This window comes from Fukomys damarensis, unplaced genomic scaffold (genome assembly GCF_012274545.1).
Source record: "Fukomys damarensis isolate Sample0158 unplaced genomic scaffold, DMR_v1.0_HiC HiC_scaffold_3, whole genome shotgun sequence".
Taxonomy (NCBI): domain Eukaryota; kingdom Metazoa; phylum Chordata; class Mammalia; order Rodentia; family Bathyergidae; genus Fukomys; species Fukomys damarensis.
In genome coordinates, this window is record NW_022900915.1 from 887,595 (window position 1) to 904,299 (window position 16,705).

At 42.7% G+C, this 16,705-nt stretch overlaps 1 protein-coding gene across 1 annotated transcript in view; it reads left to right on the forward strand.

Annotated features, from left to right (window-relative positions):
- Nucleotides 1-16,705, forward strand: part of Snx24 (sorting nexin 24) — a 143,989-nt gene that overhangs the window by 61,558 nt on the left and 65,726 nt on the right. Inside the window, exon 3 of the mRNA XM_033765471.1 lies at nt 13,653-13,736. Within this exon, the coding sequence (XP_033621362.1) occupies nt 13,653-13,736 (84 nt within the window). The remainder of the gene's footprint in view (nt 1-13,652; nt 13,737-16,705) is intronic.

The window sequence follows — 16,705 nt, forward strand, 5'->3', positions numbered from 1 at the left end:
CCCTGGCCAGGGGTCAGAAGTCTCCCTGTGACAATCTAAAGGAGACAGAGGAAGGTGAGTCTTTCTTAGTAAGCCGTTTTTTTTTTTTTTTTTTTTTTTTTTTTTTTTTCTTTTTTTTTTTTTTTTTTTTTTTTTTTTTTTTTTTTTTTTTGGTACCAGGGATCAAATTCAGGACTTTGCACTTGCAAGGCAGGCGGTAGAACCACTGAGCTAAGTCCCCAGCCCAAGGGCCAAAAATTAAAAGTAGAATATGGATGAATATTATCTCCAAAAAGTTGTAGGTGTCAGACAGGGTTAGGTAGCTTTTGACATAAGCCTTTTATATTTAATATTAGTACACTCAGGGTTAACCCTTACATATTCTGGCTTTGGACTTGTGGCAATCCTCTTGCCTCAGCCTCCCCAGTGCTGAGATACCACCACACCCAGCCTGAAGAACACATTTTTGGAAGAGTTAGTGGGACTGGGATTCGTGATCTCTGGTAGCTGTAGGCTGAAGTATTATAGGTCTACCTGAAAACTTCCAGCAACAGCTGGTGTAGTCCAGTGGTCCCTCAGCTCACAAACACTTTTGTTTACAATTTGGTTCCTAAACAGAAGTTCAGCAAAATTGCACTTCCTTCTTGAACTCCACATCAGGTGACAAACTCCACCACGGCCGTCTTCCCCTCACAAACGTGAGTGAACATGGCCATTTTCTCCAGAATCTTGGAACGAATTGAGTTCGTGAGCTGAGGTACCACTGTGTTGGTGGCTCTTTCTTTATATCTAGCCTAGTTCTGTTTTTTTTAAATCACTGTTAATTACTCCTTGTTTTGTTTGTATTTTCATGCTGGGTGTTGAAGACCAAGGCAAAGAAAGACTTGAGTTAATCAAACTTAATCTGTTGACACGAATGGAGGTCAGTTAAGGCTGTTCAGGGTTACTCGGGGCTGTGTGAGGAGCCTCTTGGCTCCTCTGGTTTTTCCTCTGCCGCTCGTGTCATCTGCCAGCACGGTCATCGTCTTGCTTCCCCGTGTGGCTTCCCTCGGGAGCGGGCGACAATTTCCTCTTTATTGACCCTTTACGGCGCAGCACACACTCGTCGTCTGCACCTCCTGGGGCCCAGCAGGACCCCCGCGCAGGATGCTAAGTGACTCACGAGCTGTAGCGTCCTTCTGGAGGGGTCCCGTCATGCCCTGGGCCCTCGATGACCTTGGATGGCAGTGGTCCAAGTGTTGGCTGTTCTCCTGGCCCGGTGTCTGTCTCAGCTTTGGTCTCTAAGCCTCAGTAGTGGATCACCCAGAGGGCCAGTTGCGTCAGCTTTGAAGGGGAGCAGTAGGTGTGAATCCAAATGACAACCCCCTCTGGCTGTAGGGGACTTTGAAATATGGAGTACAACCGGAGAAAAGCTCCCTTCTCACTGTTCATGGTCAGTGTCGGCCGTGTCAAGTTGTAATAATTTTTCTCTGGGGTTTATAACTACAGACGGTCGAGCCAGAAGCTTCCCTTGGGGCTGTCATTCAGTGCTTCTTCCACGTATGTAAACCCTAATGCTGGGTGTCTTCCCAAAAGAATTAAAAGAGTCGTACCAAAGGGATACACATGCACCTGTGTTCATAGTGGCACAGCTTGTAATAGCTAAAACTTGGAAACAGCCCAAATGCCCATCAACTGGAGACTGGATAAAAAAGATGTGGGTTTTCTATAACACGGACTACTACGCAGCCATAAAGAATGAGGAACTAGACTCATTCACAGGAAAATGGATGCATATTGAGTCCATACTCTTAAGTGAAATAAAGAAGTCACACATGTGTAAATACCAAATAGTTTCTCTGCTGTGAAAATCAAGTGTAAATAAGATCCAAATTGTATAACTGACAATGTGAAATAGGAAGAAAAGGGCTAAAGGAGTAGGGGACGTGGGAAGGGTAGGGGAAGGGAAAGAAGGGACAAGAAAAATATGAGAAAATGGAAAGAAAGTCTTTGTAAATAGGGAAGGGTGCAGGGGTGAAGGGAGGGCAGGGAATGGGGAAAAATGAGAACAAGACCTGTCAGTAAAGGTACAAGGTCCCATGATGAACGGAACCGCACTGTGTACCTAAACTGTCCCAGTGAACTCAGTGAGGGAAAACCCTCCATAGTACTTCTCCTACGCACCGGCTACCCTGAGCACTCTGGAGGGTGCTGTTAGTCAACACCAGAGCTAAGCCGGGACTCGTGAGCAGGAGGAGCAGAGCCGCAGACTGCTACGCAGGGTCTTTGTCCCCTCTTCCCCTTGTTCTCTTACCTTCTATCTAGAAAAACGCGGAGAAACATCAGCTTCCTTTGACCCTCCCCTCTATTTTTATTGAAAAGCTTTTATTTCACCCCATGCCTCCCCCAGGCCCTCCCCGCCCTGTGTACAAAAGCTCTGCTTCCGTCCTCTCCTTCGGTTTTCACCTTCCTGGTCCCTTCCTCCCCTCCCTCCTCCCTGCTCCCCCACCCACCGGAACCCTTTCTTCCCGCTTCCCAACGTCCGTCCGTTACACGTCTGTCCTTATTTCCACATTCACTTTCACACTCCAGAGAAACAGCGTGCTGTTTACACACGTGTGTCCGATTTATTTCACTGGAGAGCGTTGACTCCATTTTAAAAGGTTCCAGTTTTGTAAAGTGCAGCCTGACAGTGACGTTTTGAGGACAGACGCTGAGTGACCCATAGTCATTTAAGATGCACAGGTCTAAGATTTCCTCTGTTACTTTTGAAAAGAGAAAGACAGGGTCCTTTGAGCTGCTCTGTGTGGGTTTGAGTAAGTGCCCCACCCCGACTTTCTCTGGGGGTCGGAATAAATAAGTAGCCCACTTCCACCTGGGGGGCGTGCGCTGTGCTCCGCCCACCGCAACTCTCCCAGGATCATGCTGAGGCCACCCCAGCTCCCTGCCTTGACCAGGCTAGGCATCCCTGCTGGTCACACAGAAATCTTTCCCAGGCTCAGGCAACACCGGCCAGTCCTGTTGCTGTCAAAACCAGGAAAAAACAAGCATCTGTCCTTGCCCTGGCATACAGTGACTTCCAGGTGTCAAGCTTTTTAAAGTATTCAACAACTTGTTTGGATCTTCCACAATAGATTAGAAAGGCAGAAATAAAGCAGTCCTACACAATAGCTGAGTTTTACTAAAAAAGTCACCTCAGAGGTCTTTATATCTAGGAACCCATAACATACAAACAATTTATAGATGGTTGAAAAAATAGCCTGGAGCTCAGCATGGTGGCACACACTGTAATCCCAGCACTCAGGATGCTGAGGCAGGAGGATCACCATGAGTTCAAGGCCAGCCTGGGCTACATAGTAATACTCTGTCTCAGAAAAACAAACACAAAACAAAAATAGCCTGGAGACACCACTTTGTAACTATGAAGCACATGTAGTTTTCGTTACAGAGATAAGTTTGGGGTTAGATTTATCATTAAATACTGAAACCAAACAAGGTGGAGAGAGTGACCCAGTGAGACCCAGCAGGGTTTGGTAAAAATCTGTGAGGCTGCAGTTGATGGCTCTAGGACCTGGAAGTCGTGGCAGATATGAGGTGGACAGCGACAGCAGCCCAAACGGAGCACTTCTTGCTGGTGGTTGGAGGGCTTGCGTATTAAGGTGTGGCCGAGCGGAAGAAGAGTTTTGTCCCTTTTCTCTTTCCTTAGCACAGATTGGAGCGCTGCCTGGGGAGGAGGAGAGGGAAGTGGTGGACTCTGGCTTGTCATGCGCTCCCTGAGTCTTTCTGTCCTGGTATAGCCATGGAAGATACGGGGAGACCTCCCACCGCCCCGTGTGGTATGGCTGCCGGAGGGGAGAGACAGCGGGACAGGACTTTAGTCAGCCCAGTAGCTTGGGCACCATCTGTTTTCCTCTTCCTCTTTGATCCGTGAGGCACTGGTGAGACACAGGGAGAGCACCGCCTCCCTACAGGCAGAGCAGTAACTGTCCTCAGACCTCCTGTTGTCCCTAGCTCCCCGTCTTTCCTGCCAATTAATATCACAGACAGTTAAAGGATCTGAATGCCTTGACAGAGTAAGTCTCAGAGTAAAGAAAGGAAGGGGAATGAGTTTTTAGGAGAGAGAGGAGGAAGAGAAAACCAGCGGGCCCCTTGTCAGCTGCCAGCCAGCCCCTGGATCGCCATGTGGGTCCACACAGTTTAGGGTTTGTTCCCAGCCTTGCAAAAAAGGGAGCTGCGTATTAGGTAGGCCATGCGTATGCCCTTTAGTTTTTTAAGAGTTAGAGAGGTAAAGGAGAAAGAGGATAAATGTAGACCTAAGGCCTCACTACCACTCCAAGGACCTCAACAGCCACCGAGGGCTTTCAAAATGTAAGACCAGGGGCCTTACTACCTCTCCGAGGAGCTCAACAGCCACGAGATTCACCCGGGAAGGAACACACCGGACACGTTGGAAAGGAAACAGACCCTTACTAGTCTGGCCAGAGGGCACTGCCGGAGCCAAGCAGCTCAGAGAGGCACCAGCTCCGGGGCGGAGGGAGGTCCTTTTTATAAGGGATAGGCAGGGTGGGGGTCTACTCAAGAAGCTTATTACAGAACTTCCCAAGCTTTTCAAAACATTCCTTCTGGGCAGACAAGGAGTGAAACAATCTTTATCTATTTACCCAGAACTACTAAACATTCACCTGTTAATTTACATTAATCACGGTAGACTAGGATTTAGACTACAAAGTTCTGCAGTCTTACATTCCTAAGCAAAGGTAGGGGTGCAGCCACAAAGGGGAGCGGTCCACCAGGCCTCTGGGGCCAGTACTCACCCAACGTGGGCTCACTTTATCTCAGTCAGGTCCTACATGACAAGAGCGGTTCAGAGGACTCTTCTCAGCAGAGTGTTTAGGACCCAAGGACGTGTGTGACCAGTCAGGATGGCTTCCTCGGGTCCCATTTCAAGGCTGCACGCTGGAGGTCTGTGCTTGTCTGGTCTCCCTGTGAGCACGTTTTCTCTCCATCTGACCTATGAACTGGGCATGCTGACCTGAGGGGACAGAGGGAGCAGTGCCTCACATCTCTCTCTGATGCTGCCGTCTGCCTCCACCCATTTCCGAGGGACCTGGGAGCCTACCCCTGCTGAAAAGGAAACATCTGAAGGAGATGGGCAGAGGGGAGTGGGTAAACTGCACGTGTTAGAGGGTAAGGGGTGGGGCAGTGGGGAAGAAAAGAAAAACAATGAAGGCCTCTGACCGGACGTAGAGTCACAGCCCACGCCTCTCTACTTCCTGGAGCTGACTGGGCACAGGAAGGGTCAGCGCCAGGGTCTGAGGAGGCCCCCACGCAAGATGGGGAGTGGACTCACTTCCCCAGGGCACAGACTGCAGGTTCACTGACTTCCTCACAGAGAAATAATTTTCAGGGCACTCTAGTAAGAGACATAGATTTATTAGGCAGAATTTTAGAAGTACACTCTCAAAGAAATAAGAGTGTGGGACCTCAGGAGAGAGGCTGGTATTCACATTTTATTGAATATCTATGTCAATGTTACATGATATTGAAACTAATGAAAATCTCTAGCCAATCAGCACATATGACCTGATGTGTTTCAATGCATTTTTCCTCTCACACGGAATTGATTGATCGGTTTTGTGTCATACTTCTGCAGTTTAAAAGGAGAAGAAAAATGAAGACTTTCATAGTCAAACAATTAATCATTCAAGGAGCTGCAGCTAAAATTAGGCAGAACCAGGGTTTAGATTGAAAACTTGGAATTGTATAAATATCTGTAATTTTATAATCCTATAAATATCAATAAACTAAAGAAAATCTTTCCATATAATCTTTTCAGGAAGATTTAGACCATATAATGGGTCACATTATTTTTAGGATGTCTGAAGTAATATATGTGTGTGGAAAAAAATCCAATAGTACATAAACATAAGGAAAAATAAGATGTGAACCTTGAAGCAACAGAAGAAAGGCGAAAAGCTGCCACTTGCAAGCAGTGTGACGGGCTTACCTGTCTCTCAGCGTCCTGCTGCCTGAACCTCGGAAATCCGCACTGTGCCGCCCTCTTCTTGGAAAGGTGGGCTTTATCAAGCTACCTGACGCGCAGGTACACATTTCCCGTGGTGAATGTGACCATTATGTACATCTAACTTGTACCAATAAACACCTTTTTAAAAGATGCTGAAGAAAAGGGAAAGATGAGGTCAGTGTATCCTGCCACGTGAGCCCCTTCATCCACACTCAGCTTTCATTATGCATATGACGTTTTATTGTTCTTAGGAAAATTCACATCGAATTCATTTCTGCCTCTCAGTTTTCAGGTGATCCTCTCTTGGCATACACCGACTTTTTAGCAGAATTGTTTGACCATCTGTTGTCTCCAGTGAGAAAATCAGCACTGCAGCTTCTTCCTTTCTGTCCCTTCGCAGTTCATCTCCTCCCTTCTGCTTGTTGTACCAGTTTCTTTTATCCGGACAAGGCTGTAACATATTCACAACGCATTTGGTAAAGAGATCGTCTGCCATGCTATTTCAATTGATCCTAAAAGCTTGGCGTAATTGTTGCTTGTGGTTGTGTGTATGCACATCTGTACTTTTCCTGTTGACTTGCTTTGAGGTTAGTGTCTGTAAGCATGTTGTGTAGTATGTTGCGGCTCCACACGCTTTTGGGGGTTGCTGCGTGTACACACGCACCTGACCCTTCTTCAGGTCCCTCTGTCCCTCTGTCCCTCTGTCTCTGGACCCCTTTCCCACTTGCAGGATTTCCGTGGTACAGTCAAGCAGTATGTTTGGAACTGTAGCAAAGGAAATGTTGCTTTATCAATCACTAAATCTATACTGTTCAGTGCACACTATCATGCCTTTTGGAGGGTGCTTTTTGTTATCGTGCACTTTCTTCTGAAAGAATTATATTGATACACAAATTTAATTATATTGATACATAAATTTAATCTTACACAGATACTCTGTTGTAACAATTCTTTAGGGAATGGTTTTTGTTGTTGTTGTTTTGCTTTTTATTAAGCAGTGGCTCATTCGTACCAATACATACGCATTTTTCTTAAACACATTTTAAAATTTCTGAAACAGATTTTTTAAACATTTGAGAAAAAACTCTTTCCCCACTCCCCAAAATAATAAAATGCAGTTAGTAATATCTCTCACTTTATTCGTATGGCATCTTAGAATAGAGGAACTATGATGCAAGACTGAGTATAAGAACAAATTAAATTTTATATTTTTTATGTGTAAATGAACTCAGTAATCAAATGTCATAATAATTCTTTAAAGTTAAAGAGTTCCTTACCTTTGTTCCCACATAAAACTGTGTATTGTGGGTTAATACCTTGTTGAGAACCTAACTTACAACAGGCACACGATAAATGGCTCTTTAAAATAAAAATTTAGGGCCGGGGATTTAGCTCAGTGGTTCCGCCGCCTGCCTTACAAGCGCAAGGACCTGAGTTCAATCCCCGGTACCAAAAAACAACAACAAAAAAAACTTTTTTAAATAAAATAAAGATTTACTTTTTGCTAGTGAGATGACAGTCTTCCTTATTTTATCTTCACTGTTGATTCTTCTTCAGGAAGGAGAATGTGTGGACCTCAAGCCTGAAGCAAATATTTGTTGTATCTTGTTCTGATAGAACAAATAATTAAACCTGTGTGTGTCAGTAAAAGTCATGTTCTACACAAGCGTGTTGTCGTTGATGAATATGTCAGTATCCTAATTTAAACCACTTGGAAACCTGAATTTAAAACTTTATTTGTATAAAATTCCAATGTGTAGGTGGCAGGTGCCTGAGTAATTTGTTAGACATTTTAACTGTGAAACGGGAAGGTTCTAGGGGTTGGAGTAGAAGTGCATAAACTTATGGAAGAGAAGGACATTTAAATTGAAGTTTGGCTCGCACCCTCCCTTAAGTTTACTTCCTAGCTTAAATTTATTTTATTTCATAGATAAGCACCTGCAAAGGTGGGTGTAAATCCACACTTGGGAATATTTTATCACTGACTTCCAGTATAATCTCAGAAATGTTGTCTCAGTGGGAAAAAGTGGTTCTGACATATGATAAATGTCACACAGGAATCAGGATCTTCGATTATTAATTAGAATTCAGTGGACTTAACATGTTTCTACAGCAGGCAAAGTTTGGTTAAGTGAACAAAATAATCTGTGCTTCGAAGTGGAAGCCTGAACACAATCATTAATAGTGTATAGCTTCCCTCGTTTTATATACAAGGGTTCTGAGTTCATGCTAAGGGAGAAGGAACTCTGGAGTCAAGAGTGAAACCAGTGGGTTGGGCCGCCATGCAGCTTTTAGTAAGATAGTTGGAACGGGGCCTTAGGCCACCTCGCCACATACTTTGTCAGAAATACCAAACTGTTCTGTCTTGGGTATCAGATTGGGCAAAATGTTGATCAGGACGGTGAAGATATTTGTATCCTGTTAATGACGGTGTAATGAGGATGTGTGGAGGGAAATTCAGCAACATGTTTTGCTGATTTAGTCTGTGTAGTTATGTAGTTTATAGTGTGTGTGCACATGGGCATGAGCGTGTCCCGTCTCTCTGTATAGTGTGTGTAACAAAAGGCTGCAATACTGTCTACCTTAAAATCCTAATTTAAAAATTGTGATAAAACCATATGCACAGGAATAGTAAGTACAATTATGTCACACATAGGATTACTCTGTGGCCACTAAAGAATGAGGTGTGTCAAAATATACCAGTAAATAGACACGTTCAAGTGAGAAATACAGAGGGTAACTGTAAGGCATGACTCCATGTGTGTAAGAAAATGAAGTAACATACACGATCCCAGGAATGAATGTGACTGTACTGTCTACCTAGAATGGACCGATAAATAAAAAAAAAGAACAGAAAGTAACTTATGTACATTCAGAGCTTGTATGTGTGTGTAGGCGATATTTAAGATATTTCCCGAGTTCGAAGGACTTGGACAAGCCTCATGTAAGAGCCTTATATATTGCAGTTCATACCTTTCTGTAGTTTTTGTCTTTTTTTTTTTTTTACTACTATGAGCATATACTGTTTTTGCAGTAAAGACTGTGCAGTTGAAGATTTGGAACTATAATGTAAGGAGATTTATGAGTGAGGGAGCCAGGCACCAACAGGAAGGGGTAACACAGAAAAGGACCTTTCTGCCTGTAGAGTTGTGTACTTTGTATGTCGACCAGTGAGTGTTTGCACACACACTCTCTCTCTCTCTGTCTCTCTTCCTCCCTCCCTCCCTTCCTTCCTTTCTTTTTTTCGCTTCTTCCTCTTCTTCAACATTTATTTTCCTTTTTAAAGTTTTCTGTTTCAGTTGTTTGTTTTTGGTGTACGTTTGCAGTAGTAATAAACGCAGTGATCGCTTTCCCTGTGGGGATTGGTACATGTACATGACACATCTTTTCTTTTGTCATTCTCCCTTCCTCCGTTTCTTTCTTTTTTTAATTGAGTTTATTGGTACAGTTTAGGTACACAGTGCGGTTCCATTCATCATTGGATCTTGTACCTTTACATGATGTGTCTTGGTTCTCATTTTTCCCCATTCCCCTGCCCTCCCTTCACCCCCTCCTCCTTTCCCTATTTACAGAGACTTTGTTTCCATGTTTTCCTTACCTTCCTCCATTTCTTGATCCCCTTCCCAATTAAGAAAGATCTTTGTCTCTGTTTCCTAGTATCTATCTTTATTTTGCACTTTATTTGTAAATAAAGTATGGGTTTCTCATACAAGACAAACCATGTGATATCTAAGCTTGTGCGTCATCACCATTCTGCTCTCGAGAGCTCCCTTCTCAGGGACACAGACTCAAAGTAGTTGGGAGTGAAGACCGTGTGTCACCTCCTCCCGCTGTGTCTGTGCCCTGCAAGCCTCGCCCCCGAGGCTGAACCTCAGGAGGAGAAGGGACAGGAAATGTGTCCCTCACTCCAGAATATTTCAGGATTTCTCCTACTTCCAAGTGATCAGTTTCCCCCACGAATAGGAGGGCCATCTAGGGAGCCCCTTCCCTGAAAGTCAGTGTTGGGCAGCGGTTAAGAAATAGAATGGGGCCAAAGTACAGGGCTCAGAATGCAGGTCCACCATGGTCAAGTGTTTGATCTTTCCACTTGCTTACTTGATGTTTCCTTGCCTGAAAAATGGCAGTAATAGTACCCATCACACAGCGTTGTTGTGAGAATTAGAGTTGTTACTATGAGTAACGAGGTAGGGACAGTGCCTGCATAAAATAAGTTCTGTAAAAATCTTTTAACAGTGTAATTGCAGTATATATGCACTGATTTAGATTTACAGTAGTATTCGAGAGTTCGCTATCATAGTACTTTGTTCTTTTTCTGTGTAATGTTCCTTTTTTCTCTCTGCCTGCATTTCAGATTTTCTCTTTCCTACTGGTTTTAAACAATTTGATTACAATATGCCTTGGGTTTTTGTAGTTGCTTTCCAAGCTTCTTGTGCCCATTGATCTTAGATCTGTAGGTTTATAATTTTTATCAGGTTGGGCTGAATTTTGGCTACAATTCTGTCATATATATCTGTCTTTTTTCCTAATCTTCATCCACTCCCTCCTTTGGGGATTGGAGTTTCATGTTTTAGTATTATTCTGTATTACACTGATACTATTTCTCTATCTGCTTTTAATTTTTTTCCTTCTGTTTTATTTTGGAGAGTTTCAGTTGTCAGGTCTTTGTTACTAATCTTTCCTTCTGCTGGAAGTCCCATCATAGATGTGCGTGCGTGCTTGCGTGTGTGTGAATCACATTGATAATTTCATCAGTGGGTCTCAGAATTGTTAGGTTCCTTGCGTCCTTTCCATACCTTGACGTGGCCAGCCTTTCTTTGGGTCTTGAATGTAAGGAATTCCCTCCTAAGAACAATTTTGATGCCTTTGTCTGCTTACTGTCTCTTGTCATTTCAAAGTCCATTTCAGTTGATTGCTTTCTTCTCATTGTTGTGTTTTTGAGCTGCTCCGTTTTCAATGTGGTCCTGGGAACAAGACTCACTGTCACACGCATGTGCACGAGTGCTGTGCGCCTGAGCTGCGTCCCTACCCATCGTGATTCTTTTTCATTGGATGCTGGACTTGGTGAATTTTGTCTTACCAGGGGCTGGATGTTTGGAGGGGCGTGAGATACTCTTACACTGTTAGAGATACTGACTCGGGCACCCTTTCCGTTGGTCCTTAGCTCCAGGCTCTGGGCCCCTCCCTGCCTGCGCGGGGGCCTCCTCCCCACCCACCGTCTGAGCAGCCCTGAGTCCTGTCCTGCTGCGGAGCTCCCGGACTGCGGTGCTGTCAGGCCCACGTTCCTTTGCGCAGGTGTGGTCAGGCTCCCTGCACTTGGCGTGGGCTCCACGAAGGCTGTCTCTTGTGTTTCGTGTGCTGCTAAGTCTCGGGCCTAGAACAACTCCCAGGCACGTTCTAGGCCCTCAGTGAATATCTGTTTAATAAATAAGCAAATGAGTTCCAGATACTGAGTTGGGTTCCTTCCAAACGGCATCCTGTGATGTCCCTGCCTTAGGAGTTAGAGAACACTAGGAATTTGCCAGGAGAGGAAAGTGAGAAAAGGGCTTTTTATATTTCAGAGACAATAGATGTCAGAAAATTAAAATGATTTTTTTAAAAAGTCTGTTGTGATAATTCAGAAAAATAGGGTTTATTAAATTAACTTCATTTCTTACTTCACCTTGCCGTGGAAATCCTGCTTAACTGACTTCCTTTCTAAGATGTTTTCCCAGAATTGAGAAGAGAAAGCTGTGCTAGGTATAGCACAGCTGTGCTAGGTATACTGTGTATTTTCTCAGTGCTAACGTGATAAAGCATAAAAGTTTGAGATAAGCTGTCCTTTGTGTCCGAGTAACACCCACCCCTCTGCTTCCCTCTGTGGGACTTAGCCATGGAAGCCTCTGGTAGGGCGCAGGAAGGAGGTTTCTCCAGCAGACCCTGCGCAGGGCCTGCAGGAAGGAGTGGCTTAAAGGTCCCTAGGTTACCGAGTCTTCGCAGCCTTCCCTGTGCGGTAGATTTCACTGCACGTGTGCCAGTTGAAGTGCTAGCTTTTGTGACGAAGCTTTAAACAACTAGACCAGAAGGTAGCCTCCCACGTTTCATATAATCAGCAGATAGGAACTACTTTCACTGTTACCGTAGTGTCCTGATTTAAATCAGGGAGCTGACACTGCGGAGGGGACTCTAACTGACGGACCGAGCCCCGGGGCACAGCCCTGTCGCTCTTGCTTGGTGTCTCAGGGAGCTTTTCTGATTGAATTTCGGGCAGCTCCTGAAGGAGGAGTTTCTTTGGAGAATTAATAAGCAGAATTATTTAAAATAGCAATTATTAGTTCTTAAAAATAATAGACATATCTGAGAGTCTGAAGCATCATGCTTATGTTTTGTGGAAGAAAACCTTTTCATTAATTCACAAAGAAAGGTATTTCTTTAGGGAGATTTATTGAAAAAATGAAATGTGTAAAAAACATTAAATTGATAAAAGTTTTTCTAGTTATTTAAAACCAGGTTACTTAAAGCCAGTCATGCACTGAAAGATTTTGCTTCTGCTTCAGAGAAGTACAAAAATGGAAACATTTTTAATGTAGGTGTTATGTTTAGTAACATAATTCTTCAAATAGTAATGTTTATATATAACAAAGATATAGAATCATACGGATCTATTTTAACTGACTGTGTAACCTTATTTATGTTCAGCTGGACTAGTTCTTATTTTTAGGCTTAAAGTAAGCATTTTTAAATCCTCTAGTGTCATGTGACTTTACGGTTCAGTTTGTTTTTTCTAAAAGGGTAGCTGAAACCTGAAATTGGTTTTATCAAATTGCTGAACAGTACTCTTCCGTCTTGATCTTTACAAACTCTCACTAGCAAAGCAAGGGTCAGATACAAACTCTTGGACCAACAGAGCACCTGGCCTTCGGTCCTGGCCGAGCCTCCCTCCCGGCCCAACCCGAACATTGTATTTTTGTGAGCGTTTCGCAGTATTTCTCATCTCTTGTTCCCAGTCTTGACCCACTGACCCAAGAATCAGGAAAGTGTCATGTCAGTGCCTACTAATTAGTGTGCCCAGAGAGCCTGTGCATCTGGCCTCTCAACCTCCTGGAGATGGGGGCGCAAGCTGTCATCTGCATCATGTAGTGAAAATGAGGCTTTGCCACATTTTTCCCGTTTTGCAAACAGCAGAATAAGCCCAGCTGAGACTACAGATGAATATTCAGGTTAGGACGAAATTAACCTAAACTGCGCTACTCTTTGCACGATTGCGTTGCAGATGGTACTGACCGCCTTGAAACCCCATAACGGAATGTCAGGTGCCTGAGGTTTTCAGCAGATATCATAGTTGTTGTAGCGCACTTTAATTTCGGTGTCATACTGATTTTCAGTACTGATTTGATAAAATAGTTTTTAGGGGAAGAACATTCTCTGGTTAAAAAATTAAGTAGCATTTTAGTGCTTGTGAGTGTCCGTTGGTTTTAAACATGCTTTTGGAATATCCTGCTTTGTCAGTGAGGATTTGGTCTGCGAGCTCATTAATCAGTGCTGCTGGGCCAAGGTCTCCTGAGCCTTCTGGGTTTCAGGGAATCCACCGCTGTAATTAAAGGGGTGAAATACATCATGGTCACAAACTTACCACATTGGACAATTGAGGTTCTTGAACCAGTAGAATTAATCTCGTTAATTTTTTCCTTAGGTGTTTAAGATAGAAGTACTAATGAATGGAAGAAAACATTTTGTTGAAAAAAGGTACAGCGAGTTTCATGCCTTGCACAAAAAGGTAACTTGGTTTTTGTTCTTTTTCTCCTTTTCTGTATATGTTAGATGGCGTAATATTAACAACTTTCCTGTGGTTCTGGTGTTTTCTGTGTACATATAGTTTCTATTAACATGACATAAATTGTTTTTAAAAGCAGATTGTTAGTCGCTTAAAGGAGTGCTTTCTGTAGTAGGTGGGTTTACACACTTGTACTACTTACGTGTACAAATCTGAAGTTGCAATCTGTTTGCTGCAGATGTTATGTTCAAAGAGAATAAAATCATAGCCCTGTGTTATCCATGAAATACACTTAGTATATTTATAGAAAAAAAGGCAAATAATCATTTTATGGGAAGAAATTTATTAAACTTATACTTTTATGTTCCTGGAAAAGATAATATACAGGTAAATGTATATTCAGGAACTGGGGAACACGAGAAAGAGGCTGATGGCTGGTAGCTTTCTTTTGATGTTTCAGTTCTAGGACACATTTCACTAAAATGTTAGCTAAAAGAAGCCAGAAACTCAAAAATAATAACTGAGTTATAGGGAGAAATGAACAGGTAATTGAATACTTTATCATCTACCCCAATTTTTTAAACAGTTTATAAATTATTATTAGGGAGGTAAAAATTATCTTAATAGCTAGAAATACTTCATAAAATTTCCCAGAAAATCACTAGGTATGAGTCAGTCCAATTTTATTATTTTTTCTTTCATGTATTTGTGATATGCATGGACATATTATACTCCCATACACATGAAAGATACATATGAAATAAATATGCACAACACATGATGTGACTCAATTTCATTTCCTTTGTTAAATAAGAAATCAGATAGTTTGATAGTATGTATGTAAAGTATATTAGGAAAATCTTTCCCCTTAATTTGATCAAAGGCCTCTTAAATTTTCTGAGAAATATTAAGTATATAGTAAATATTAAGTATTAATATAATACTTATTAATTATAGTTAATATAACTAATAGTAAGTATACTACTATAGCAAATATTAATTATATTTGTATATAAATAACCTAGTCATGTACTAGCTCTGTATTATAAGTCCTTTAGCTTTTTGGGGGGGGTTTTTTGGCTTTTTTTTTGTTTTTTGGGGTCTCACTATGTAGGTGAGACTGACCTGGAACTCACTATGTAGCCTAGCCTGGTGTCAGACTCACAGCGATCCTCCTGCCTCAGCCTCCCAAGTGCTAGGATTACACGCGTGCGCCACCATGCCTGGCTCTTTAGTATTTTTTAAACTAAGTTTTCTTACCTTATAATCAGGAGATTAGAGAATTGCACATGAACTTTTCCAGGATTATTACAGGCAGACTCATGAGCTGTTACCCTGCATTTCTGTCAGGAAGGCAAGAGATTATTCGCACTTAACTCTCCAGTAAGATTCTTTGCAAGCCTAGGTTTACTTCCAAAGGAAGCAATACAGGTGAATACAGACTTAGGCAAGTGTTGCCCTTATACTATACAAAAGCACCAACCCCAGGGACTCAGGAAGAAGCAAGACCCAGAATCCCAGTCTCACTTACTTCTCTTGGAATTTTGTTTTGTTTTGGAGGAAACATTTTCTAGACAGGTTTCTGCTGGGTACCTGATGAAACAAATTCCTGCAGGGAGACTTAAGACCTGCTCTGCTCTACTTGTGCCCAGCAGTCTAGACTGGGCAGCCTGTCCTGTGCAGGGCCCTTCCCGACCTCTGGCTGAGGACCTGCTGCAGCAGCCCTGCTGTCCTGGGACACTGGGAGGCCGCACCCCACAGGCGCAGCGGGGTAACTGCAGGTCAGGCCTGTCCTGAGCTGCCCTGATGCCTGGATGGAGTCTCTCACACACCCTTTTTTTTCTCTTCTCCAGAGTGACTGGCGTTCCCCCCTCAGCACAGGCAGCTGTCGGTCAGCATGGCTGAAAACATTCCTGGGTTTCCTAGGACTTGCTCTTTTCTTAATTTCTGCAGTTCTGTTAATGAGTCGAGCAGTCTTACAATTATATAATGAGGTCTTTAAGAATTCATAGAGTAAAATTTCTTGCATTTATCAGTTTTGCATAGTTTTAGCAGTTTTGTTAAACTATTTGAAACATCCTTAAAGGAGCATAGAGATAAAAATAGCTCTAGGGAGCAGTTTTTGTTGGGCTGCGTTTTCAAATCTTCTGCCTTTTGGAGGGAATAGCCACTGTTAGAAGACTTCTTTACTTCCTCCACTGTGACTGTGTTACGGTTGGCAAAAGGTAACTATAAAAGGCAGTTCAATAGAGGCAATAGTAAGATGTAAACATAAACTGCGCTGTAGACTGCGACTGTAAAATTGTGTGCAAAGAAGGATTGAGATGGGTAAAATATCATACTGAACACAGACTTTTCTGATTATCACTGTCCTGTTGTGAGCCTTATCCTTTTTCTACAATTTTGTTTCTTTCAATTTCCATATTTGAATTTTGTGACAGGCTATGAATGTTAATGTTGTGACAAATGTTTTCCTTTTAGATGTAGTTAAATCTGTTGTCACCTAGTTTTCTGGAAACAATCAGCTATTTCTACAGTGTCCACAGTTTTTTTGTGGCCTGTCCTGATCTTTCTTGCGTTCTGCATTATAGCTCTCATTTGCTAATGGTGTTTAGCCAGTGTCCCCAAGTCCATGCTAAAATAACACATGAACTGTTAGCGAGTGCCTTGCACCACTGGGATGATGGACGCATGACTCCTCTCTGTGTGCTATGCACACACAAAACTCTCCCAGCTGATTGTCGCTACTCATTTTGAGGCAAAATAAAACTATCTCCTATTCAACATTGTGAAGAAAGTCCATAATAATTCTATGAACTAAACTTTTGTAGTTAAGAATATTACAGGGGCTTGGGATTTAGCTCAGTGGCACTGCGCACACCTGCCTCGCAAGCACATGAGTTCAATCCCCAGTACCAAAAAAAAAAAAAAAAAAAAAAAAAAAAAAAAAAAATATTTTTAACACTTTTTTT